Raw genomic sequence first — 26,314 nt, 5'->3', positions numbered from 1 at the left:
AAATGTAAGTCTAGTATTTATTACTGTGATACATGTGTTATATTGTTGCCTGCCTAGTATGACACATGCATAGCTCTCTGTTGTTTATACTTGTCTTGAGCTGTGGAGCTTTCCTAACCAGAGTTTTAAAAAAAATCCAGTAAAACATCACTGTCCCTATTTTCAATTTGTTTAGCAGGGAAAAAAAGTAACTGAAGTTACCTAAACCTTTATAAACCCGTGACGAAAGGAGTTGACCAACTGTAATCCCAAAATAGTAAAAAAAAAAATGGGGGCGGAATTCAAATTTTTGTCTTTTATGCATAGAAAAACGTACGCCTCTTATTTATCTCTCATTTCTTCTGTCTTTAGGTTTTCCAAATGAGCCTGCTGCTGTCATTGCCCTTAACACTATTAAGGAATGGTTAAGCAAGAATCACAATGAGGTATGGAATAAAATACAAATTTCCCAAATTTCTGTTTAAGATTATGCTCTTTGACTCCAAAACTGTGAAAAGAGTAAACACAGGCTTGAGCCTCAAAGTCTTTTATTGTTTATTATTTTGTCTTAAGACCAGTGAAACTGGGTCAGGACAATATAGCCAGGGGAAGATTGTTATATTTAAAAGCTACACCAGAGCTGAAGGGAAATACCTTTGTCTGAAACCATGCTGTGCATTTCCTGTGCATTGTAATCTTTCCTGGCAAAGTAAAAGAGTATTCTTTTCCTAAGCTGTTTCTGAGCATCAGAGTTTTCATGTAATAATGAGGAGATTCTTGGAAAGGAAATGCATATAACAGTTGTCAGTGGAAACAGCCACCAAAGGTCAGTTGTATTCCAGAGGTCACTTTACAGTAAAGAGCTGTATCATAGTATTTTCTGTTTTCATGAATTTTTGGTTTGCTTACAGTTAAGTCTTCATTTTCCCTGGAACACTCACTAAATATGTGATACAACTGTGAATTTTTAACAGGACTGGTGGTCTTCCAGTGACAACATGATGGTGGTTATTTTTACAAGACAAAAAAATGCTTTCAACAGAATGATCTCCATATCTCCCCTTTCTAGTTTTTGTCTTTCTCTGGTTTGAGTTCTTAGCAAGCTGATAGTTCCTGGTGTTGAATTGGAGAAATGCAACAAAGAAGTGACAGGACAAATAAAATAATTGTAAAGTCTTAAGCTGAAGATATGCCTGTTTCTTCATGATGACAGCTAGCAGATTTCAGACAGCTAGAGTTGTTCAATATTCTTGTCCAAAAATATTTAACAAAGCATCCACCGGAGAGGCACTGGGTACAGGCACATAATCAGTAGTATTTTTCCTCTAGCAGTACATTCAGAGGGCCTTTTTGTCAAGAGGATCTGATACGTGAGGGAATTAATTTAGCAGTTTTTATGTGGCTTGTATTGTTTTTTAACAGCTTTGGATTGAAAGGAAATACTATGTTGAGATTTGAATGGTAATTTGAGGTTTTCAACCCTGAAGGTACACTAAAGAGTGCAGACATGTTTAGACACTGGTTCTTTGTAGCACTAAACACTTCATAGCTTCCTGTGACAGAGATCTGAGCAATGAAGCAGGAGTTTTGGATGGACAGCCTTTGCTAACACTATAGGTGTCTACATGGCATCAGGCTAGCTCGAGGCTTATATGTTTTGTGAGTGTAGTCTGTTAGTATGTCATTTTAATCTTTAAGTGTAAAGCTAGAACCTCTATGTTTGCACTGCTTTGCCATCTTATAGTTTCTCTTAATTGCATTTTTACCGCATAATTTAAAAAATATGCTAAAAATCTTTTTTGGCTCCAGAAGCATAAGCTCTTCACCATCAAAAGTTGACTAAATACTTTTCTCTTAGTGGTATTACAGGAAACCTGACTTCATTTGGTAGATTGCCTATCAAAGGCATAGAAATTTTCTCAATGAAAACTCTTTTCTGAAGTATTGTGCTCTGTGGTTCAGCCATTGCTTCTCAGCAATAAGACAACTTTCACTTTCCATACACTTTCAGTCTTCCCTTTTTTCTCCTTTTTCTGCTTCTGGCCTGGAAGCTCTCATATGCCCTCCATGTCATCTTTCCCTCTTTCTTTTAGTTTAGTGTGTTGCTTCCACATTTTTCTGGTTCCCTCCATAGACTTCAAGTGTGTTCCTCACCTTGTCCTCTGAAAGCTCCACGTCTCTTTTGGAAGAAGACTTGCGGTTCATAGCAGATAGTGACTGAAGTGACAGCGTTTGTCATATGTGTTCATAACTCTTATCTGAGTTATAATAATTTTTAATGTATTTTGACCTGCATTTGCAAAATTACATTGTATTTATGGTCCACACAGACCAGTGTGAACTACAAACACTGTGTATGCATGATTCCTCCTTTCTGACTCTCGGTAACAAATTCCTTTCTAATTCCTGGTCACCTTGGCTGCCTAGTTTTAAACCACCTGTCTTTCTCCATCCCCAGAAACTCCAATTTAATCTCAGTTCTTTTTAAGTAAGTAGGTAGCTCTCGTTTACAATGAAACAGTGAAAGCAGCCCAGGCTGTCCTGGCTGCAAAACAATTGTCACAAATTATCCTACTGAGCTAGCAGGTAGATGATCCTACATTGCAGCTGTTTTTTGAATTTGGACTAGTATAGCTAATAATTGTTATATTAAATGTTTCCTAACACCCTGAATCACAAACTCACCAAGTTGAGCTCTCATGCTTGTTTATGAACTTGGAAGACGTACATGTGCTGCATGTGATGCAATTGTTATATTCACTACAGAATAATTCACTACAGAATAATTCAGAGCTAATCCCCAAGAGCTTTTGTTAATTTTAGAAGGAAGTGGAGTACTAGATTTCAATCAAGATACCTTTTGAGGGTCCAGTTATCCATAATTTTGTACTTTCTTGTGCAAAGCTTTCCCTCTTCCCTACAGGCCTGAATTTTAGACTATGGCATACTAGCACGTTTTACATGCCATACATAGGTCAGCAGCAAAATAAAAATACTTAGCAATTCTACTGAATGTAGCAGTAACTTACGTAGTGAAAGGGATCTTTGAGAAGCATACGGTTGTTGGGTTGCTGTTGTTTAATGCTTATAGCAAGGTGAGTCTAGTTCATGTGGTTTAAATTGACTGGCACTCTGTGCCATGCATGAATCTGGTCCATTTTATATTGTGTACACTTAGTCCTTTGGATTAGATTTCGGGCATTGAGTAGTAGTATTATACATCATCCAAAATTTTCCCAAAAGTAGTTCATCATACAGCAAAGGAAATGAAAGGGACTTTGTGTCTGAACAATATAGTCTCCTCTTACTGCAGATAACCATATGATATAGTCCTTTCTATAAAATTCTGGCACAAAGATAGAGCAACTCCCCCTGTACCCACTGGATATTTAAATTCACGTGTTTTTGTCTGGGGGCAAAACCTCTAACGATTGGCCACGAGGCTAGCTTTTCAGAGGGCTGCCCACATTTCGCTCCTGTTATCACTAACCAGAACCACTCCCCTGACACCAGCTGCACTGTCAAAATGAGTCAGTGTGTCCTGCTAACAGCCTCTCCTGAACAAAAGAGGCTTCCTGCACTTGGCTCTGCCAGAGTTAGATGAGTCAAGGTAAGCTTCTTCCCTTCGTTCCTTCTAGTGCAATCTGACTTGTCTGTGAGAAATCCTGTCCAGGTTCTGCTCCTTTAGTCCCAAAGATATTTGACAGCCAGTTATCCCCTTGGTAATGTTTGGTACTGGTTGTCCTAACTAAGATCCCAAACTCTTTGAGTGTAGACTGTGAATTGATTGAATGAATTCAAGAAGTTTTAGTGGAAGATGGAAACCAAAGTGATAGCGTGCTCACTAGGAAATTTGCCTACATAAAAATGCACTTGGCAAAACAGATGGATGAATAAGATGGAAACCTGACAAATTTGTAAAACCTTTGTTGTGTTTTACAGCAGCAGTGTCTTATCTGCCTTCCTGCATCCCAGGAAACTGTGACAAATTTGTGAAAGATAAGGCAATATTGTTGTTTTCTCCTCTCTACCTTCCTGTAGTACTTCTCTCCTTTGATGCTATAATGAAGATTTTATCCACACTGGTATTAATTAAAAATATAAATAAATCAGTGGCTATATTCCTTAGTCAGCTTGGGGGCCTGAAAATATAACCTAAATTACTCCATTCTTGCAAGCTGTGTTAGAGTCCTAGGAAGTTCTCTGTCATTGTATTTGCAAGAAAAGTGATTTGCATTTAATAAAAGGTTTTCTTATCCAAGTCCATTGTTGTGCTTGACCCCTCAGGTGTTTGCATAAAAACTTATTAGCGTGCTTAACTCTGATGTCACTCAGATGACTGTCTCATTACCATGCAAATGGAGTTAGCTCCTTTCTGAGGTTAATTGTTACAAAGCAACAGAGAGAGAGAGATCTATCGTAATTTATTGAACACAGAACACCAGCTAGGCAGGGCAGCAGCTATCATAGTCTAGCAGCCTAAAACTTAACTACATAAAGTACACTAGGGAGAAACAACAGTATTGTAAATAATGGTTTGGACTTAGTTGTATGTAACATACTCCACTGTCTGGTCTTGAAATGCAAGTCTTAGTCAAACTAATTTCTGGCCATGTTTTACACCAAAGTCCGCTGACTGGCAGCCAGAGGGCAAATCTAGTTTAGAAGCTGGTAAATGGTGCTATACTGTAAGCGTAGAAATCCCTTGCAGCAAGCTCACAAGAATGGCCACAGTCAGCAGTACTGGGTTAATTTACTGCAGACTACCTAGGCTATCTCTTAGCAAACTGCGTTTTCACATTTCACAAAGTGCTCTAAAGGTTTAATAGAATTCTTCAGAGCACAAAATAGAATTGAATCCTATCCTTTAGGAAATTATACACTGGGATTCATTTAAAGATGCACAGTAAGCTCTTTGAACACTTCAGAATGTTTGTTTCTGGGCTAATTTGGCAATGTTTTAGGTACTGCCACCTGATTTCCCGTAATGATAATCACAGAAGAATTGTGACACCTTTAAATACTGGACCACTTACCTTTTTGGGGGCGGTGGGAAGAGGGTTGTGTTTGGGTTTTTTGTGGTGGGTATCTTTGAACATTTGCAATGTTAGAAATTATTTGCTTTCACTTCAGTACCATGCTATGTTTCTCAAAAGGGTGAAAATAAAAAATGTTCAGTGTGTGCCTTACCTTACCTTCACTGACATGAAAAGCCTCAGGACTTTTTCACTGCTCAAGAAAAGACTTTAATTTAACAGCACATTTAGATTAAAGTATTTTTCTTTCTCTTGTACAATATCTCACAACATTTATTATGCAGCCCAGTAGAACAACAACCAGGAAAGTGTGATTGCAATGTATGTTCCATTGAAATAACTGATGCAGATTAAAAGCACCTAGCTGGAAAAATAAATCAATGCATTCCGGATTACTTTTCATTAGAGTCACTACTGAAGAGATTTTGATTATTTTTTTTTTTGCCTGAAGTACGTGATATTTAGGTCCCTCTGTTTTAGCAAGTAGTTATGCATCATCCCACTGCCAAAAAATATCTGTATGTTTCCAGCAAAACAAAATAAGCACAATCCTGGTACAGCTGAAATTAGTGGAACCCTAACTTCAAGTGGGGAGGCGGGCTCACACTAGCTATACTCCTCATGACCAAAATTTTCAGGAGGAAACACCTGGTTTGTCAAGTTAGGCATGGTGGGTGGCCTGCACCTGTGCTTCATTTTGTACTGTGCTTTGTCTAAATCATGGTGATATTTCCCACTACTGAGATAGTTAAAGTGGAATTACCTTTCCTGTGCACTGATTCCCACACATGTGTGGCCCTGGGGGCATGCAGAAGTTGGGCTGGCCTTGCCTTGCCAGCAGGAGCTGTGGGTATATGAGAGCAGGGAGAGCTGAGGAAATGCTCCCTGCAATGGGGACCATGGATGTCACTGGAGGAACTTTTATCCTGCTGATAAAAGCTGAGTGAGCAATGGAGTTTCTAAGGTGAGGGGGGATAGGAATTTGAGGAAGGGAAGAGTTGTGATGAGAAAGCAGAGCTTCAGGTATTATGCTGTTTTGCTTGTCCTCATGGAGCTTGTCCCCCAATTCTATGGTAAGCAGGTGTCTCCTCCTGGTCAGGAAGGGCCAGAGTAAGGGCAGTGAGGGAACAGCTTCCTCAAGTGTAAGATGCAGCTGAGAGGTCCAGGAGGACTTAAACCAGCTGTGCTGTATGTTGGCCACCCAGGCCTAAGCCTCCTTGAGGCATCTAAGCTCAAAAGAGTTATTGTTGCTGCACTAAAAAGAGCACTGGTCTTTGGTTCCTGAGGGAGGACAGGACCGCTGCGTGGGCTGACAGATGTGGCACAGGACCCAAAGGAGAGCCACTGACCTCCAGAGGGATATCCGTGTGCCAAGCAGGGTATTCCAAGCACCTAAAATGGTTCTAGGTGCTGGTGCCTAGTTTGGAGAGTGGTAGATGTCCTGCTGGACAGCCACTGCCTGGGAGGACAGAGCGAAGGGAGTTGCTACTGTTCTCTATTGTGCAAGGCAGGGTAGTACTGGTTTGCCTTAGTGAGCTTTTAAAAGTTCACTAGAGGTTTGTTTTGGGGCAAACTAACATTACCACAACTTTGTGCCACGTGCAGCTCTCTGCAGGTAAGCATGGCACCCCATGGTATCCATTTGGGTACCATGTTAGTCTGGCTGTGTCTGTGCTATGTGGTGTTATGTTATGTAGGCATATACCTAGGGAGGTGTAAGATGGCGTGTAGGAACATTTCTCATGTCTCTCCCTTCAAAATCAGGTCAGGCAGCTAATAAAATATTGTGCTTACCTCCTGTGCCCATGAAAACATCAGGGCAACCCAATTTCAGTGTTACTGTGGACTGCTTGCCTGAAAGACAATGTTTCTTTCTATTTCTTTTTCTCCCTCCCTTTGGTGGTCTCAGCAACCTAATTTTGGCTCTTCATTCTTCAGAGGCAATTAAACAAAGTGGCATCTTGAGATAAGGTCTTGTCTTTATCTCCACGGAAGGGTGCAGATGGAGACAGTGTGTCTTCAAAAATGTTGTCTGATGCAGTTTCCTTTAACGTAACCTCAGTTATATTCCCCTAGGCAGAGCAACTACATTTACTCCAAAAAGGAGTGGAGTAGCTAGCTGACAAAATTTAATTTTAATGAAAACAAATAAATTAAAAACAAACAAACAGAAACCAAAACCAAAATGCAAACAACTTCTCCTAAGACAGTATTAGTTTTTGGTTTTGCTTGGTAGGTTCTCATGCTTACAGTTTTACAGTTGCCAACAAAACTATGCATAATTTTGAAAAGAAATATATGCATTTATGCCTAAGGTGATATCTTTTATGACAAGTTTGGGCCTGCAGTGATGTTTATTTATTTTAAAGTGTATTTATTACTCAGAAGTAAAGCTCTGAAAATATAGGTTTCAATTGAAGCCACTGACAGATCCTCGACGACAGTAAGGGTGCCGATAAAAATCCAGGAAGCTATTTTGATAGCTCTTATATACCAGTATCATTTGATTAACATAATCTCCTCCCCTCCTCCAGCACTGTTCTCTTGGGTAGGTTAAAATATTATTTCTAATTCTACATTCCAATTAGGTGGTAATCATATGCTGCTCTGATTGAAATTAAAATCAGCCATCATGCCACTGTCATCTAGCTGAAGTCGAGGAAAAAAATGCTTTTCAACTTGTACAAAATTAAAATTATGTACTTGCTCTGTGTAGCTGCTCTCTTGCTGGGCTCAAAGAGATTCAGTGCTGTCCCCAAAGCGCAAACCTAACCATCATTCCAACAGACAAGTCATTTTCTGAAATGGTAAGCAAGCTGCCAAGGCAGTGATGCTTTCTTGTATGTTCTTCAGACTGCTATTCAGGTAGAAGGCTGATAAAGCAAAGCAGACAAAGCCCATATTCATTACACACAATACTTTATTTATTAAACTTAAAAAGCTTTTGTTATTTTTGATACAGCTATTGAGAGAAAGGCAGGAAGGCATCCCTCTTAGAAAGAAATGTTAGAGCTTGTGATTGCTGTGAGTGTCCCATGTGACCAATGGCCCACGTGACTGGCTTGGAGTTACTTGTGACCGAAAAAAAAACAGGGCAGGGGGAGTTGGAAACATGGCTTCCTGTCACCCCTTCCCCCTAAAATTTGTTGAGGATCAAGGAAATCCACTTCTACACATAGTGTAGGTGTTTTCAATGAACACATCTTTGTAAAGGTTTATATACACTTAGTGTACTGCATAAATAATGACTCCTGTAACTCCATTACAGCTAATGAGTGTCACTAATACAAGACAGGTCTCTGCATGGGTCCCTTTGTGTTTACAGTAGTTAACTATCTAATAATTTAAACTTGTCAAAGCATTTATTCTTTTTATCCTTAGAGTTTAATGGCAGTTTTGGTATCAGGAACCTGAATAGCTCGAAAATTCTACTGGCATGTAGCTAAGTAAACAAGATTGTCACTAGTTCAGGGTTACTTTGTCTTGTTTCTTTGACCCCCTCCCCAGTTTCTGTATGTTTGGAGGGGCCTGGTTTCTGTAGTGAGCTGTGTGAAAAGACCTTAAAAAAATAAATAGAAACAATGTTACTTTTTTGTTTCCTGTTAGTTCTTGCATGACAAAAAAGTTCACGATAACATCCCTTTATTTCAGTACTGGCTTTCAGCCAGAAATCCCAATAATTTCAACTGGCTTGTCAGATCAGCCCAATGCAGAAGAGGTCCAGTCTTCATTTTGGGAAGATTCAGTTATTGTTGTTACCCTTCTGGAGACTCTACCCTTTAAATTGGCTTGCGCTCTTCACCCTGTGGGTATGTAGGAATAAATAGGCAAATAAATGAGGAATAGCAGACCATGTAATTCTAGTGAGATACGTGGATAAAGTACCTTCTGAGTAACAGAGAAATTGCTGTTACAATCTTTGTTTTGCTTCTGATCTGTTCATATTTATAAATCTGTTGATTTATGTTTTGCTATACTTTTATGTCCGACTGAATTGTATCTGTGGATTACAGCTGGATCTTAGCAGGAATTAGGAATTGAGCTGAGATGGGGTAAGAGGAAGGAGAGGCAGGAGAAGGTTTGCCTTTTGCTCTGTGGAGGTTTGCAAGGAGGCTCCCATCATGAAGACAGAGTTCTGGGAAACAAGCAGTGGAAGCTGTCTGGTGAGGATGGGTTTGGCTAGGCAGTCACCAGCAGCTAATAAACCAGGTGGCCAGCTGAAGTCTGCCCCTGATGCCAGTCAGCCACCCTGGCCTCACCAGGGTGCTGGCAGAGACCAGGGGAGGGTCCCCTTGCCTTGGCATCAGGACAGGAAGCCCAGCCCCCAGCCCCTGCTCCATGGCTTCAGGCTTCAGAGGATGTCTTGATTTGGGGGTTTCCTTTGGCTGCAGGGTTTTCAGTTCTCCGAACTGACCCTCAGGTGATGTGTTCATCAGCCTTTGCAGATGAGTAACATCTGTCCACATGACCTGGGCTTCTCAGAGTGCCATGGAGGTGCTTTAGCTGTGCAGTCCAGCATGTGCTGGAAGCACGTGTGGTTGGGGTGGACGGCTACCAGCTGACGGCTGCGCTGCCTGCCCAGCCACAGTGTACAATGTGCTGCTAAGTGAAGCCACTCTGCTGGCATGGGCAGCACCCTCCCACACGAGCCAAGAGAACATGCTTTGTTTTGCTGGCACTTTCTTGGCATCCTGCAGAGCGTACAACGTCTGCTTTTGGTGTTCTGTTTCCAGCAAACTCACGTAGCTGTTCTGCTTCTGGAAAGCTGCCGCTTCTGTTTGATTTAAATTCAGTTCTGTTGCCTACAATTTTCCCCAAAGCAGAATGTCCAGCAGGGCATATGAGGGTGAAATAATAATAAAATATAAAAATATATTAGGTGAGTCTCATCCTGGAGCATGCATCGGATCACCCTACAAGGGACCAAACCCCAGTACAAGCTAGCTAACTATAAAAGGAATATTTTGTTAAGTTTTATTCTGTTTTCCCATCTGAGATTTTATCTGGTCAACTTCTGCCATCATCTCCGAGCATGCCTGCCATCAACAGTAGGTCACAATCAAATCTATACAGAAGGAAACCCGTGTGTATTCTTATAGCTGGAGCGTGTTCCTTGTGAGGAAGAGAATGAGTTTATTGCTGCTAGACTACAGCATCTTGACATATAGTTTGAGATATATGATTCTGACATTTAATATGTTAGATGATATTGGCCACATACTTCATAGGTTCTGTATCATACTGTATTCCTGGGAAGGTGAAAAATGGGTGTGTCTATTATAAATGAATGACAGAACAGATGAAAAGAGCACTGTGGATCTGGGGAGCATTGACAATAAGAACCTGTGGAAATGTGGGAGTGGCTGGCGGGCTTCCAAGATAAAATATCTGGCAATACAGAATGACGTGCTTTTAAGGGCACGTTTAAGGGCATGTATCACTTTCTGACTTAGGCTTAAGGACAGATTATGTGATTCTTTCATTTATTTGAGATCAGTGAAAAAATGGAGGATAAATTAGGTGAGCTGTGAAATTCTTTCCTTCAGTAGGAATAAACAGTGCTTCCTGAGATGAGTTTTTGAATAAAGGCTACAAAATAAAAAGGCTTGCTCAGGTTCTCATCTTGCTTCTAACGTGATCTCTCAGAACAGGGCGAAGGTTAATTTTTACTAGTGTAGGATGTTTACAGCTACTAAATCAGATGCATTTATCAAAGTCTTGTTTTATTTTTTTACATTAAAAAAGGATGACTTTACTTCGGGACTACTAAAATATCTGGTAAACAGTGGTTAAGAAGATAAATACTGGCTGAGAGTTAAAGCAGAATTAAGTAGATTTTAAAGCAGTATAATTTTACAGTTGAAAGTCATCAGTGCATACAGCCCAGATTTGACTTGCAGTTATGTGTTGTAAATAACCAGGTTGGAGTTGCTCATGTCTCTCTGCTTTTCTGTATGTCTTCATCCTGATTCAGGAGTGCATTTTAATATTACCAGAACTGAATTTGGGATGCTCTTCTGAACCAGGAGTATCGAACTTTTCTGAGCCAGTGTGTTTGTCTTGTCTTTCCTATTAGACTAAAAATACCACATGCTAATACACTACTGTACTCTTTAGTACTGCAGTCTGAAATAAAATCCTAAGAACCAGCCACTACATGTTCATCCACATGATCAATGCACAATAAATCCAAAAGGATAGGTGTCTTTCTGATCTCTTCCCCTTGCAAGAAGCCAGGGCCTTTCGTGACCCCACCTCCAAATGTCCTGGATTTGATGAGGAGCAAGGAAGGGGTTTTTCAGGTTCTGCATTCTTTTCTAGCTTCTTCCATCCAGCTTTTCCACATGCTTACAAGGTACTGTGTATTTAAGCCTCAATCCAGCTACATGTTCTCAGGTTGGGAGAAAGGGGTTTTTATGTGACTCTCAGACTCTTCTGCTGGAAACTTCACCTTTCATTTAAAGTCCTTTTGGGTTTTGTAAACCAAAAGTTTAAAAAGCCTTAGTCTTCTCTTTGCCTATTCATGGTTTTATCCTTTACTTGAGAATTTGACATATAACTATTTTTTTATTGCTAAAATACCATGTATTTGATTAATTTCATTAATTATTTTTTACTTTTACCTTGTTTTGCAGGAGCGCATGTCAAATGTATTTTCCATGTGTGGAAAAAGTCTTTGAACTTGCACTGCTTTGAAGTGATGTGCAAACCTTGCCCTGATATGAAACAAACTTATCACATAGTGCTTTGACTCCCCTGAATTTAATCTTGATACCTGCCAGATGATAATCTCTTCCCTGTGGACATTTAAACAAACATCTTCCTTGGGGACTGCATACTAATAATCTATGATCTGTATGATGATAACCTCATGACAGGGAAATGTTTCGAAAGGCACAGTAGAAATGGCATGCTTTAGCCCTACTGACTTTCACTGTGACTCTGTGGCTTCACTGCTCTGTGTTCCCTCTTAAAATTTCTCCCTACAGACACCATATTAAATTCATTAATATTTACAAAGCAAATATATTTCCCTTCAGACAGTTGAGGCACAACTGCCTTTGATTTTTGTTGGATTATATGAACATTGATACAGCTTTATAAAGCACAAGTGCAATATCTAATTAATACACATACTGAGATTTGTAGAATACCCTAGGCATTTTTTTCCAGTGTGATTTTTTAATGGGGCATATCATATGAGAATAGAATCTCATTATAAATACAGGTTGCTTGTGTGCGTGTGCCCCTCAGGATGGGGTCTGAGTCTTCATGGGATTTCAGAAAGTGCCTGGCATGCTGTTGGTACTGAAGCTCCTATTAGCAAGGTGGAGTTGCGTAGGTAGGAAACTGCAATATCGCAGATGATCAAAGATACTTGTAATTCAAAGCTCTGAGTGTAAATCCAGAGTGTAAGCTTCTGTAGACTATCACTAGTCCTCAAAGCTCTCCTAAATTTTAGCAGAGAGAATTTTTGCAGTGAAAGAATTTTTGCATCACAGTTGCTAATGAGGAAGGGTAGGCATTAGTATCTTCAATGATGGCAGCGTTCAGGCTTGTTGCAGGAGGTAGATGAAAAGGCTGAATTTGCTCCCATGTTTAAAGTGCAAGTATTTACAGGAAATATAGTTGTATGTTTACTAGCACTCATGTTGTTGTGTGCATGGTGTTTCAGATTCTGCAAGGCTTACTTTGAGACAGAGGTATATTTGAGGGACAGTCCCATCACATGCAACTTATAGCCATGGTATTACACGGAGAAATCTAGTGTGTTGCGATGCCTCCAAATAGCAGAAGCTGAGAGGGAAATAAGTAACAGTAAGATTTTTCAGGGATTATTAAGAGAAAAAAGAATTCTTTACAGGCAGATAATAACAAGTATAAATATTGCTTCAATGCCAGATTGCTCAGTGAAGTGGGATTTCCATGTAAATGGTCAGTAACCTGTCTTTACTAGCAATTTATGGTCACCTTCTGTTGTGCTCCAGTGAGCTAAGGTCTGGCAAAAAGAGGACAGATAGCCATGAAGAGTGTGTATGGATTTTTCCCTTTGGCCAGGGCTGGGAGTAAGCAAGAGCAAGGTAGGCTAACACTGTCTTTTACCTAGAATATTGCAGGAACTTTAGGAGTGAGGTGCTGAGAAGCTATTTGATCTGGTTTCTTAGTTCCCAGATAGCCTAGTTGAAAGGGAAAACTGCAATAGACCTTGAAAGTGCAGCATTAGCTGCTGGGTTTTCTGAAGCTTGCTGGTGGAAAAAAAGTTGATTTTTTGATGTCCTACATATTCAGAGCAGTTGCACAGAGTAAAAATGAACTCCTGATACAGGGATCTGGACGATTCAGTACGTCTTGCACTCCCCTCATTTGTACCTTCTGTCCCTTTGCAGTTTTTCCTTTTCAGTCATCCTTGTTCTGCCCCCTGCATGAGTGGTGAACTTGTCTCTTTATATTCTGTTCTATTGCCTAGGCATTTAACTAAGCACTTTGGATCAGGAGAGAGGAAACAAAGACTGTACCTCTGCTCTGGGTCTATCTTGTGTGCTGCAGCTTTTGTTTTTAGGTAAGGATTTCAAGTTCAGCTGCTCCTTATTGACCCTGTGGGAAGTGGCAGGTTGAATCAATTATTTGACATGCACATTCTTTATTGGCAGGATTCTCGAGAGCCTTTGTTAGTGCAAAAGAAAGTTACAATTTGGTGTGGCAATTAATATGCAATTAGGAAGGCATTCTTTTTTCTTTCCAAGTATTTTTTTTCCAGTTATTTTTAGATTTTAATTGACTCAATAGCTGAAGAATTCTTTTTGGAAAGGAGAAGGGGATAGTATTTTTTTCTGCATTAGCTTTGATTTTTCCTCCTGCAGGGACACCAAGAAGCACAGACAGCTGTTATTTAAAACAAAATTGGACATGAAATGCTATCAAACCATTTACTATCTCTGAACTATAATGCAGCAGTCTTATGTTTTAATGATGTATCACTGTTCATTATACACTGCATTACTGCTCAAACTTATATTTATTTAGAAAAGTAATGAGATTTGAACTTAATTACCATGTGTCTCTAGAAATAATCTACGGGTGCCAGCTAGGTTATTCTGGTAGTTTACTAGTTTGACACCCAAGGTAGTGACACTGTCCAGGCAGGATGCGAGGGGGAAGGGTTTTTGAGGGGTGTTGTTTGGGCTAAGGATGTGTTTAGATGTCAGCATTGTCAGGAATGACAGTGTATGTGAGCAAAAGAACAGAGTAATCACAAATCTTCTTCAGCCTTTGGCACCACCGCTGAGGCTGCCAACAAGGGTGTAAATTTGTGCCAGCTCCCAGACCATTTTTTGTGATGATGCCATGTGTCGCTTTAGAACTGGATCGATACAATTGGTGCATTTTACACAGGCCACCAAACAGTCCTGGCCCCAGCTGCTAGCTGCTTTCGGACTCATGTCACCTGGGCTGTGTTTGACCTAATTGATGTATAAGTGAAAAAAGTTCTATATTTTATAATAGTTCCCAGAGCTGTCACCTCCCAGTTTTAGACTAGATTAATTAGCACCCATGTGAGTAATGCCATACACAGTCATTTAGAGCTGTTACCTTTTTCCCAGATTATTTTCTTCTAAATGCTCTAGAAAGTGGTTTTGAAGAAATGTTCAGTGGTTAATGAACACATCTATGAATGTAAAGCCATAGATGGTGTATAATTTATAAAGCTTCATCAAATGAAAATATATGACTAGTATAGGGTTTTGCTGGCTGGGTTGCCTCTGTGGGCTGTTGCTAAAAGAGGTCAAATTGGATCTGTGAACTTATAACCACAACTGTGCTAATTAATGTGATAGGAAAATGTTAGGAAATGCAACATAATTAGTCACAGAACTGTGTCATAATTTCTTTTGCAGTTAGTCTTCTAGCATGTTGCCACACCACCGTGCTTTCCATTAACAATGAAGACATTTTGGAGAAATAGTATTAGCAGCTGGTTGACTAGTTAATTGATGTATTATTGTATTCCAGCACATTCTGTCAGGGACTGCTCTGAGTGGCTTAAAGGCTTCTAGGGAGAAATAAAGCAGATATAACCAAAGAGGAGTTATTTTAACCTAACAGTTCTCAGACTCTGCATTACCCTGATTCTAGGAGGCAATTTACTAAAATATGTAGAGAATTTTGATTTAGAAAATAATGATATAATGGACTTAAATTTTGTCTGTGGGGATAGCACAAAAGCTCCTGTAGGGAGTAGAGCAATGCACCGAGCCTTTGGAGTGTTTATAAATCTGAGTGACTAAATGACATAAATCCATTTACTTATGGATTTAATTCAGGCTGCTTTGTCAAAAATTGGAGTAATGAATTGACAAGGAGTTTAAGAAATGAACCATATATGTAACTGAGGCATGCTAATTACTGTCTCCCCCCTCCCCCTTCCCCCCACATTAACAGAGCTTAAAATGAATGCATCTTTGTATTTAGACTGAGGACTAAAGAAGAGAGCCAGAATGAAGCCGGGGAGGCTACTTAGGAAGCCTTTCACCTCCAGGTCACTGAGTCAAATCCAGACCATTTTGTTCGCATCTGAGAGCTTTTCGGCCTTTGCACTAGTCTGGCCCATGTAGAATGAGATGGAGAGCGTGGCTTTGGTCCCTATCACCACTGACGTGACTATAGTTGTACTGATGAACATTATGTATTTCAAGAGTCTGATTCTGCAGTCACAGCCCCCAGCTGGAGATATGCTTTTCTTTCCAGAGTAGCTGGGATTAGGCACAAAACAGAAAATGGCAGCCTTTAGTGGTGATAGTTTCAAATGTTCATGGACATATAAAGGAATTTCTTCTTAGATGGGCTTTTGGAAGGAAATGGAAAGTGAATACTTCAAAGTAATGGAGCTATTTGATCATGGAACATTTTATTGTACGGTTAATTACGTAAAAAAGGCTGAACTGGGATGGAGCTCTTAGTGATTTTTTTGCTGTGTGTATAATTAGATATACAGAGCCATTTTCTCAGCTAGTGTCAGTCTGCTTAGCTCTATTTAAGTCAATTTGAATCAGCTGAGAAGCTGGACCCTGGTATTTATGGAACCATTGACTATTTATTATACCAGAATAACACACAGCCAAGTTCTGTACCCTAAGGAAATTTAGGCCAAAATGAATAAAATAAGAATGGTACTGTCTTAATTTTTCAAGTAATGATGGGCTAATCTCAACCTTCAGCACTTTTATTTTAAGCTTGTTAGAATTTATAGCAATTGGGTGTAGAAGTAACAAAGATCAGAAGGCAAAAAATAGCAGGCATGGAAAAGCTTCGGTGGGGTAGGGTGGGGGAAGACTGACCTCTAGAAAATCCTTTATCACTCAGTAACAGGAGAACAAAATAGTAAATGAAGAAACGGTAGTTGATAATGAACAGCCAGGGTCTAATAACAACACTCTGAATGCTTATGTTTTCAGTTCTTTCAGAAGTGTTTTACATTTGAAAAGTACAGAAACTCTCCATATGCAAGCTTCCAAATTCTGATTTTAAAAGATGACACTAGAAATAATAACTTTCCCATGTTTGGGGCCAGTGATACTCTGATGCTTCCTACAGCTGAAAACACAGGGATCCCAAAAGAGTAGCAGCCTTCCGTATTAATTAAATGATTTTTTAAAAGTTAATCCTTCAAATTGTGCTCAAGCTGTTCATGGTGATGTATAGCACTATAGGACTTGGAATGCTCAGTTTCTTGCACTCTGCTTTTATGTTCACCATTGCCAGAAATGGGGCTAAGAGAAGCATTAAAAATATTTTAGAAAATACCAATGTTTAAATCATTGGGAGTTAAAGTCCTGTTTTGTTGAATTGAAACAAACATGACTGTAATCTTGGAGAGACCCTAATTCCAAAGTTACAGTCTTCCTTCAGGTGAGACACTTGACTTTGTCATCAATAAACATGAGGTAGTGTTTCTGTGGAGAATGCGTGACTCTTCTCAACACTCTGCCCCCAATGAGTTGCTCCTTTTCTGGGCAGGACAAGAATTGCAGGCTCTGTGGTCAGTGCTTGGGGCTGGCACTGTTTGGTGATGTTAATGCATCCACAAATAATGGCTGTGCTAATTTCGTTCTATTCAGACTAAGAAGAAATATAATTCCTTATGGCAAAAATAGTCAATTCTTTTGTTAGTTCTTAAATGCTGATGCTTTTTAATAATCACAAGATAGTCACACAATCATCAGAATTGTATTCTCATGCACTGGATAGGAATGGTTCATACAACTTCTGAAATAATTTAATTTCACTTTCATAATTGTGTGCAGGGATTCTGTAATACCCTACCTTCCTCTGTGGTGTCAAAGCAGTTTAGTTTAAAAGTTTACAATACACCTCGTGATTAATGAAATAAGTCATTCACCACAGAACTAATGCTGTTTTGAAAAGATGGTTTGCCTCACACCAATTATTTCTGTATCATCCTTATTTGTATCACATGCATTTCACGGCTCTTCATCTGAACTTATTAAATCCTTGTTCATGCACGAATCTGGACAGCAGGATGCCACTAATGGGGCAGCTAGCACTACCCAATGGTCTGTAATCAACATTCTGTTGCCACACATTAGCATCACATTGCATGCCTAAAAGGACTAAAAATTATATTTGTGAAGCAACAGCTGACTTGGAATGATTAACGAAAAGACTAAGGGATGGTGGGTATTGTGTCACACTGCTGCTATCCTTTCAGAATCCAGCAAAGAAGGCCATATCTGATATGTCAATGTGAAAAAAAAAATGGATGAACCATTATCTAAAGTTTTTATGAATAATCATTTCTTAAAGGGTGTTTAAAACCAAACACATTTAATAGCATTTACATGAAAACAGAGGTAGAAATCGTCATAAAACCATAGCAAATAACATATGTATTTTTAAACAAATACATTAATTTGTTGTACTGCAGTGTCAAGGCAATGCAAGATACCATGATAAATATATACAAATATTGGATTACTAAATGTACCTTAGATGCCTTGCTAAATACAAGAGGCTCCCACACATTAAGGTTGATTTGTAGTACGTGAAGAGACACAGTTCATTTTGGATGCAGGATGAGGTACACTGGAAAAACTGAAGTGGCCACAGGCAATCTTGAATGGCCACTGAACTGATCATACCTTCATAATAGCTCCATTTCTTCAAACTGCTCCATATGCATCGTCTGCCCTTGGTATGCAGGATAGTTCCCAATTTGTAGTTTTGGATGACAGTGCCTTTCTTCATTAAAAACCCCACACCAAAAGCCTGTGTGAATCCAACAGTTCCTCTTGCATGTCTTTCCTTATCCCTCATCCTGAGGACCTCGGTACATTTCTCTTATCATCTGCTCTTCTCATACTGCAGATCATCCAAGAGAGGAACAATTATTTCTGCTCGCTCTTACCTTGCTGAGGCGTGGTTTTGAATGGAAAACACTGATCATCTTTGCTGCCTGTATTCAGCTGTATTCAGTTGGGAAATGTCTTTTGCTGTGATATTTTGACAGTGTTCCCCTTAATACAGATTCTTGGTCCCCCAGGCTAAGATCAGATGCAAGCAGCAGTTTGGAGAGTGGACAATATGGCATTTCCTTGCTTCAGTAATGCTATGAGTCCAGACATAGTCTGTCTTTACCAAGAACTACTTTTGGATTTTATTTTTTGACAAAAGAAAAGAGGATGTGATATAGCTGTGTCTGGAAATGACCCATCTGGGAAGGGTTAAAAAACAAACAACAAAAAGTATTTTGTTATAAATACCAAAATATTATGCAAAACTATGGTATACATTACCCTCTTCCTTCTGTCAGACTTCCACTGGCAGCTACTAAAAAGGCAAAAATGTTTGCTTTACAAATTTGGATGAAAGTGAAACATTAGTTGCTGCACTCCCAGTAATAAACCACAAAGTGATGAGAATCAGAGAGCTCCTGGTGCACTTCTGAGGCGACTATAGGCAGAGAAACATAATGCCATCATAGTGTACATAAATAGCCTACTAATGTACAAACTGCTTCAGTTCATCATTGTAGTGGACGTTATTAAGATAATTATTTTTTCCTTCATGACTTGCTATTCTATTGTGCTGTTATGTAAATCAATCCAGTCTAACATGTTTTGAGGGACAATTTTCATCTCGTCTTACCAAAAACTTTTATTGCAGAAGGCAGTCTTATTAAAGACTTGTCACTTCAGAGATCTGGTGACAATAAATGCTTGGTTGTTCATTTACTGGCAGGTCACGTTTCAGTTAAAAACAAAAGCAATGCAGGAAGTGGCATGTAAAAGAAATGGTTGCCTAGCTCATTGCCTTGGCTGATTCTGTTTCTTGTTGTTTTGCTTCAAATCATATCAAGTTGGGCTTAAAACAGTGTCTTAGGGACGTATTGTTTAACCTTGAAAAGTTCAGGAGGTGTTACAGTAATATATATGAAATGAGATCAAGATCCAAGTTGAAATCTGTTCTTAAGTCTTTTGTTTACATCTTATCTCTTTGCTGATGATTTGTTTGTTTAGTTTGAAAAGCTGAATGTAAAATTATAAGCTGAGATCACAGTTCTGTGCTTCAGCAACAGTGTTCTCCTTTCCTGCTCCCAGTTTCTAGTTCAGCTTCAAAGTATTTTTGTGAGTTGAGAGTTGCGGGTCGCTAGTCCGGGGCCACGTGCTACTGAGATAGCTGCAGTGGTGGACAAAGGCAGGGTTTTTCAGTGGTGTAGAGAAGGGTTTTCTGAGAACCCAGTTACTTTGCCAGATTCACTCTGAAAGGCATTATAGATGAATCTGTGTTCTGCTGTATTAGAAATGCCTCTTTTGTTTTGTTTGGAGAGGATTGTATGCAACCTTTCCATTTAAGTATTTGTAAAATATGGTGGTTGATGTTTGTCTGTTTTGTAAGAGACATTGCCTGCTTTAGAAGGTCTGGGAGATGCATAGAAAGATGCTCTACATATTACTGAGTAAAAGCAAGCTACGATCTTCCTTTCCCTTGATTAATGATATTTGACACCTCAAATAAGGATTTGGTTCAGATCAGTCCACTGTAGACATTTGCTTGCCAAGTGAAAATGAGGTTACTCTCTTTGCAACCATCCTTGCCCAGCTCTCTGTGAAGATCCTGGCCCATGCGGTCAGTCCCCTCCAGGGAGCCTGTCCCCCTGTAAGAGACGGTAAAACTTCAGGCTTAAGGCAAGGTGTTAGAGTTGAGCTTCCTAAAAGGCAGCTACTGCCGCAAGGATGGCAACACTGTGTCCTGAGGGTAGGGAAGCATTTCCACGCTTCCAGGTTATGGTTAGTTCTTTGTTATGTGTATGTAGTATTTGTTTTTTCTGCCTCTCCCTAGCTTAGCTGCCTTCCATGTACAGCATTAGGGTGAAGAAGGTCCTCTTGTTTCCTCTATTTTCACTAAATATCCTGTATTAAAAACTGGGGAAGTGTTGTTAATACTTCATAGGCAGCATCTATGTATGTTTTGTGCGTATATGTAAAGAGTTAAAATTGAAGACTTGAAATATGTCATCAAGCATGACCCCTCTTTACCCCCAAATAGCAATTAAAATTTCAGCAACCTTAGCAAGTACTTGGGGGTAAAATATTGTGTAAGTATATGTTGTACAATACAGGTCTTTGAGGGGAGCGAGAGCTGAAATTATGGTTTGGTACAATGCGAAGAGGGAAATCAATTTGTTATGTATTGCACTTTCAGTTAGTGTCAGACCTGTGATCCTCATGATGGTCCATCCCACTGCTTGTGTAAAGATGCCCTATGGATGTTTGGGTCTTTTGTGTCACTAATAGACTCTTCCTATTTCACAAGAGCATAGAAAAGGATTTTCTCAAAAAGGAGAATAAAGCCAAATTTTATTGTTTATTTGTGGGTACTGATAAAGAAAAAAAATTCACAAAACACGGAGTTGTATCAAGAAAACAGCAAAAAAATTGTGACCTAAGTGTTTTCAACTTGGTTATGAACAATCAGCCATCTGTAACTTCCATTGCAAGTGCACAGTTAAACATATTTCACCTTTCTTGTGGGCACATGGGTCTTTCAGTTGTTGACCAAGCTTGTCATGTGGGAGAATAAATATGAGGAGGTCAAGCAAACTTCAGAAGGGAACAAATTTAGTGGAAGTGAAATTCCAGTGAAAAATCATGCTGGGGAATGTATAAAATGATTGTGTGACTGACGTGGTTTGAGTGACTTGCACACACAAAACATTGCAGCTCATATTTGCCTTAGCAAGACTGAAACAGTTGCTGTGTACACCTGTTATGTTAAATTAGCTTTTTCAGTGATTTATGGGTTCACTAAACATAATTGATTTATCTACATGACTTCAGTAATACCTTTTGGACTAAACTGACCCGCTTCTCAAGAATGATATGAACTTCTACTCCATCATTGTAGTACCAGTCATGCACGAGACTGGGGACTTTATAGAATATTTGTCAATAAATTTTGCAGATTATATTGTTTCTGAGGCAATAATAATCAGTCAAGCAGTGCTAGTTGATTAGTCTGCAAGTACCAGTTCTAGATGTATGTTTGAATGATTTGAGAAATGACAGTGGCAAGCAGAAAAGACTATAAATAATATAATATTAAAGGGTAGCTATTTCTGTGGCTTGCTTTTTCTGTGAACTTTATCTGTGTTTTCTGAGGCCAGTGATACTCAGCTGTTATTTAGAACACAGTAGATATAGATTAGATATTGTAGCTTTAATTTCAATGAAAGTACATCAACAAAGAGGTCATAGGCATGTTCACAGTGGAGCATTGGCAATTACATTTGGTAAAGCCTTTTGGAGAGGGAGTCAGAGGCCTGCAGTTTTCGGTAGATGTTCATAAACACACACAAATACATAACTTTTTTGTTGTACTAAGCCTCTGGGTGATGGTCTTGAGATTTTATGTCTCATTATTGCCAAAATACCTAGAAATTTTGGATCTTAAATTGAAAAGAAAAATTACAGTTTACTATGTGCACAGTATGGCAAGAACTTTAATGCGTAAGAGAAGGCAGCCCTAGAAAATTAGGTCAAAAGCTATTCTCTGGAATTCAGGGTTTTAATAGCAGTTTGCATCTTCAGAATGAAAGTGGAAGAACATGAGGTATTGTTTATTATTGCAATTATAAGCACAATAAAAATGACAACAGGCAACAAGTTTAAGGCAGGTCTGCCAAAGTGCTCCACGTGGCAGCTTCTTATATTTGTCAGCAGTTCTGTTTCCAGAAGCATTTTGCTTTGATGAGCAAATTCAGCAAATGAACGCTAATGTATTTGCATACGGCACAACAGTAGTGACTGGCAGTTGTTGATAACAATACATCACCCTCTGGTTTTGTTCTTCCTTGTCCACGTGGAGGTGAACTGGGAATGTGTAGGCTTTTTAATCCTTCCACATGGGTTGTCTTTGCTGTAGAATGACAACACTGCAAGACTGGGCACTCGTTTCTTGTTTTGTGAAGCACTGAAAAGAGTTAGTTATTGCCAATGCTTGAGAGGCTGGTTTTCTGTAGGAATACTTAAAAAAGAAGAAAATTACTACATATTAAAGGGCTCAATGGCTTTTCTTCAGTGTTTTTCTGTACCCTCTCCCATTTCCCCCATAAAAGTAAAGAAACAAAGCAGCAGCTTACTGAGATTCATCATGAACATTAATTATACTACTTCAGCTTCCAGGACTAGGAGATTATGCAGAACGTATTAACCATTTTGGCTTTTTGAAAATGGTTCATTATTAATATGGTTAAGTAGGAATATTGCGTCAGCAAGTGAGGGGAAGTACACGTCAAGAGTGTTCATTTGATTGTGGAATAAATATTTTATTTCATAAAGCACTCCTTAATTACTTATGGGTAAATATATCTGGGGAAAGTGTAGTGGCTAGGTCATTATCTCAAAACTTTTCTGGTCTAAGCAAGGCAAAATTTTTTCAATCTTGAACTGAAAGTTATTTTGTGGAGCGAACTGTGATTCATGTAGTGCAAAGTTATGAGTTAGCTTATTGATTCTGTATAATTCTAATTATTTTTTTATGTAGGACAAGATACCTTCAACATTTTACAGCAGCAACACTTGCATAATGAAAACTTGCACAAATGTATTAGTTGTAAGGGACCTAAATGCAGTCTCTCTACTGAAGAAATCCTAAATTAAGTCCTCCTGTATTGTCATTATTATGGAAGGTTGCTACAGCAAACTGATAAATACTTGTCCAGGCAGATTTATAATTTAATTTACATACTGATTCTTTTAGAAGTGTCACAGAAAATATTTCTAGTAGATGTCAGTTTAAAATCGTACCAAGAAACCAATCCTTGCTGTGAAAAAAAAAAAAGATGTTGGATATGTCTTTTTGAGTAACATCAAAGATCTCTAGAGATATGTTGACAGGGAAGCTATTTAAATCTAGATGTACCTGATCTACTTGTAGCAGAAAAGTAGGTTTTCTGAACAGTGGAAGAGTTTGACTTTAAACTTTAACTGTAGAATAAAATATATGAAAGCATAGTTTTAAGAAATATATGGAGACAATATACAAATGAAGAAAGTTTCTCACCACTGAAGCATAATTACAACCACAGTGCTGCTTCCCAGCTCCTGTCGTTGAAGCTTGGACGGTTTATCATATGTGAAGACCTGGCCCTGTGTATTACCTAATATATTGCCCGTACACACAGCTGGAAGCTCTTATCCCTTGGCAGAGTATGGCAGTGTCTATGTCTCTGCAGATTCCCATTTTAGAACTGTACACTACTACATTTCATGAGACAACTGGACCATTTTTGGTGTGTTGCTGGGGTGTGTCTTGGAAATTAAATTTTCTTTGAAGAGTAGGTGGGGCTTTGCTATTTTTTAATTATTTTTTTTCGTTTGTTTCCAGTTTAACTATCTCAGCTCGGGACAGATAACTTAGCATTTCACATGTCAGAGTATACAGATTGAATGAACAGTCTAAGTGTTTATGTTTTCATAATCTTGTAAAATTTTTCCTTTTATTTGTAACAAGAGATATATTTATGTGTTGAAGGCCATTCCTGTATTAGATTTATGAATTTTATCTGATTCATTTTATCTTCCTTAATGAGTTTTTGTAATCAAAGGTCAGAGTTCAAAAGCAACATAGCTTCTATTTTAAGCTAATAAATATCTGGGAAAATTTTTTAAAATTCCAATTTTTTACAGTTTAACACATTCTTTCTTTTTTGGTGATGGTAGTGAATGTTGTTTAAGAGCAAGGTTTTGAGAGAGGACCCTTTGAATCTGGACATAACACTGACAAGTTTGCCAACTTTACTTGTACTGTAGCTATTATTGCTATATTGTAGGAAGTTCTCCGTGCTTCCAGACAAGGTGTGCAAGACCTTTTGCGCTCCTAGGCTAATGGTAAGGAGGATGTTGTCTGCAAGTATTTTCTTCCTTTGGTACATACTTCCCTGCAGTGTAACAAAAGGTCATAAATAGACAATAGAGTGGAGTCATGCACAAATTATTCTTTTTTAGCGACACATATGTCACACTATTTTTACAATTCCCTGAAGGATTATTAAAATACCCCTTGAGACCTAGAGGAAACTGCTGAAGTTTCGGGATAGTTTTCTATCCCTTTTTTCTGCATTGGTTTTTGTGGATACAGCTTGTAACTCTATCTGAAAAATACAGATAAAACTATACATCTGGATTGTATGGGGCGGAGGATGATGTGGTTTCAGTTCTTTGTTTAAAAATAGTTTATTTTTCTGTGTTAGAAGTCTCCATGGAATTGAGTGTGTCGTGTATGCTTTGATAACTCTGAAAATCATGTATTCTTCTTAAAATATGTGTATAGGCATGATGCTCCAAAGGGAGATGGTGGTTTTAATAGACATAGTTTGGTTGAAATCAACAGCTGTTTCAGTGTTATTTTTTGACACTAGTTCAAGATCTTCCCCAAAACACTCAGTTGCCTTTTTATTACTATTGGCCAGATGTACACACATCTCCCTTTCCTCACTTATGGCACAGGTAGAACTGCAGAAGGGGTGATTGCCCACATCTAAGAAGAAAGTTGCAGCTGACATTTTGTATCAGTTCACACTTCAAATAATCTGTTGCAGAGGGTTCAATTTTCACTTGTCTCTCAGAGCATTCCATATTTCTGGGGAGGATTGTACTGAATTCACTCTGCAGGAGAGACTCCCTATTTCCTGAAAAAGTGAACTGCAAGGCTGTGGCCATTGTAGAAGTTTTCCTGAATTGAGGTGATGGTCCTGCTCTGCTCTGCTCTGCGCTGGTGTGGCCTCACCTTGAGTACTGTGTGCAGTTTTGGGTGCCACAGTACATGAAGGATATAAAGCTACTAGTGAGTGTCCAGACGAGGGCCATGAAGTTGGTGAAGAGTTTAGAGGAGAAAGCATTGGTGAAGCAGCTAAAGTCACTTGGTTTGTTCAGCCTGTAGAAGAGGAGACTGAGGGCAGACCTCATTGCGGTCTGCAGCTTCCTCACAAGGGGAGGAGGAGGGGCAGGCACTGATCTCTTTAGTGACCAATGATAGGACCTGAGGGAATGGCAGGAAGATGTGCTAGGGGAGGTTTAGGTTGGATATTAGGAAAAGGTTCTTCCCCCAAAGGGTGGTAGAGCACTGGAAAGGCTCCCCAGGGAGACAGTCGTAGCACCAAGCCTTGGACAGTGCCCTCAGAGACATGGTGTGAATTTTGGGGTTGTCCTGTGCCAGGACAGGAGTTGGACTCGATGATCCTTGTGAGTCCCATCCAACTCAGGACATTCTATGAGTCTGTGATTAAGATGGGCATGCAAGCTGTTGGAGGATAATCAAAGAAAAGTGTTCCTGCAGTGCCTTCTTTCTGCTGTGGGATGATTTACTTTAAAATACTGTCTGCTTTCTTCCCTTGCCAGTTTTTGTTTGGTGTTGGGTTTTTTAAAATTTTTTGTTTGTTTGGTTGGTTGGTTTGGTTTTTTTTTTTTACACTCTGATCATAACAGAATCTAGAAGAATATCAGTCAGAGAGAATTCTCTTAGGTAGGGCTTCAGGTAGCATCTAGGGTCAACACAACTGTCAGTATGCTTAGTAAACTCCCTGCTGGTTTTACTCTATGTTCATTCTCTTATCAGTTCGAGATGCTTTTATAATACTGCCATCTTCCAGGATGCAAGGGGCAGGGATTCACAACTTAAAAATACAGTGATTCAGTGATCCAATAAAACTGACTGAAATTTGGATTTATTACCAGAGGTTTTGAAACTTTGCCATTAGCCCCTAAGTTCAGAATGAATGCAGT

At 39.1% G+C, this 26,314-nt stretch overlaps 1 protein-coding gene across 8 annotated transcripts in view; it reads left to right on the top strand.

Annotated features, from left to right (window-relative positions):
* The window catches only part of LOC135312536 (ADP-ribose glycohydrolase MACROD2-like), a 914,210-nt gene that overhangs the window by 642,647 nt on the left and 245,249 nt on the right, over positions 1–26,314 (top strand). For all 8 annotated transcript variants that reach the window (XM_064446745.1, XM_064446742.1, XM_064446740.1 and 5 more), the window contains one exon: positions 352–425. In XM_064446745.1, coding sequence (XP_064302815.1) covers positions 352–425 — 74 coding nt within the window. The remainder of the gene's footprint in view (positions 1–351; positions 426–26,314) is intronic.

This window comes from Phalacrocorax carbo, chromosome 3, assembly GCF_963921805.1.
Source record: "Phalacrocorax carbo chromosome 3, bPhaCar2.1, whole genome shotgun sequence".
Taxonomy (NCBI): domain Eukaryota; kingdom Metazoa; phylum Chordata; class Aves; order Suliformes; family Phalacrocoracidae; genus Phalacrocorax; species Phalacrocorax carbo.
The sequence above is the reverse complement of the archived record's forward strand: the minus strand, read 5'-3'. Positions and strand labels throughout refer to the sequence as shown.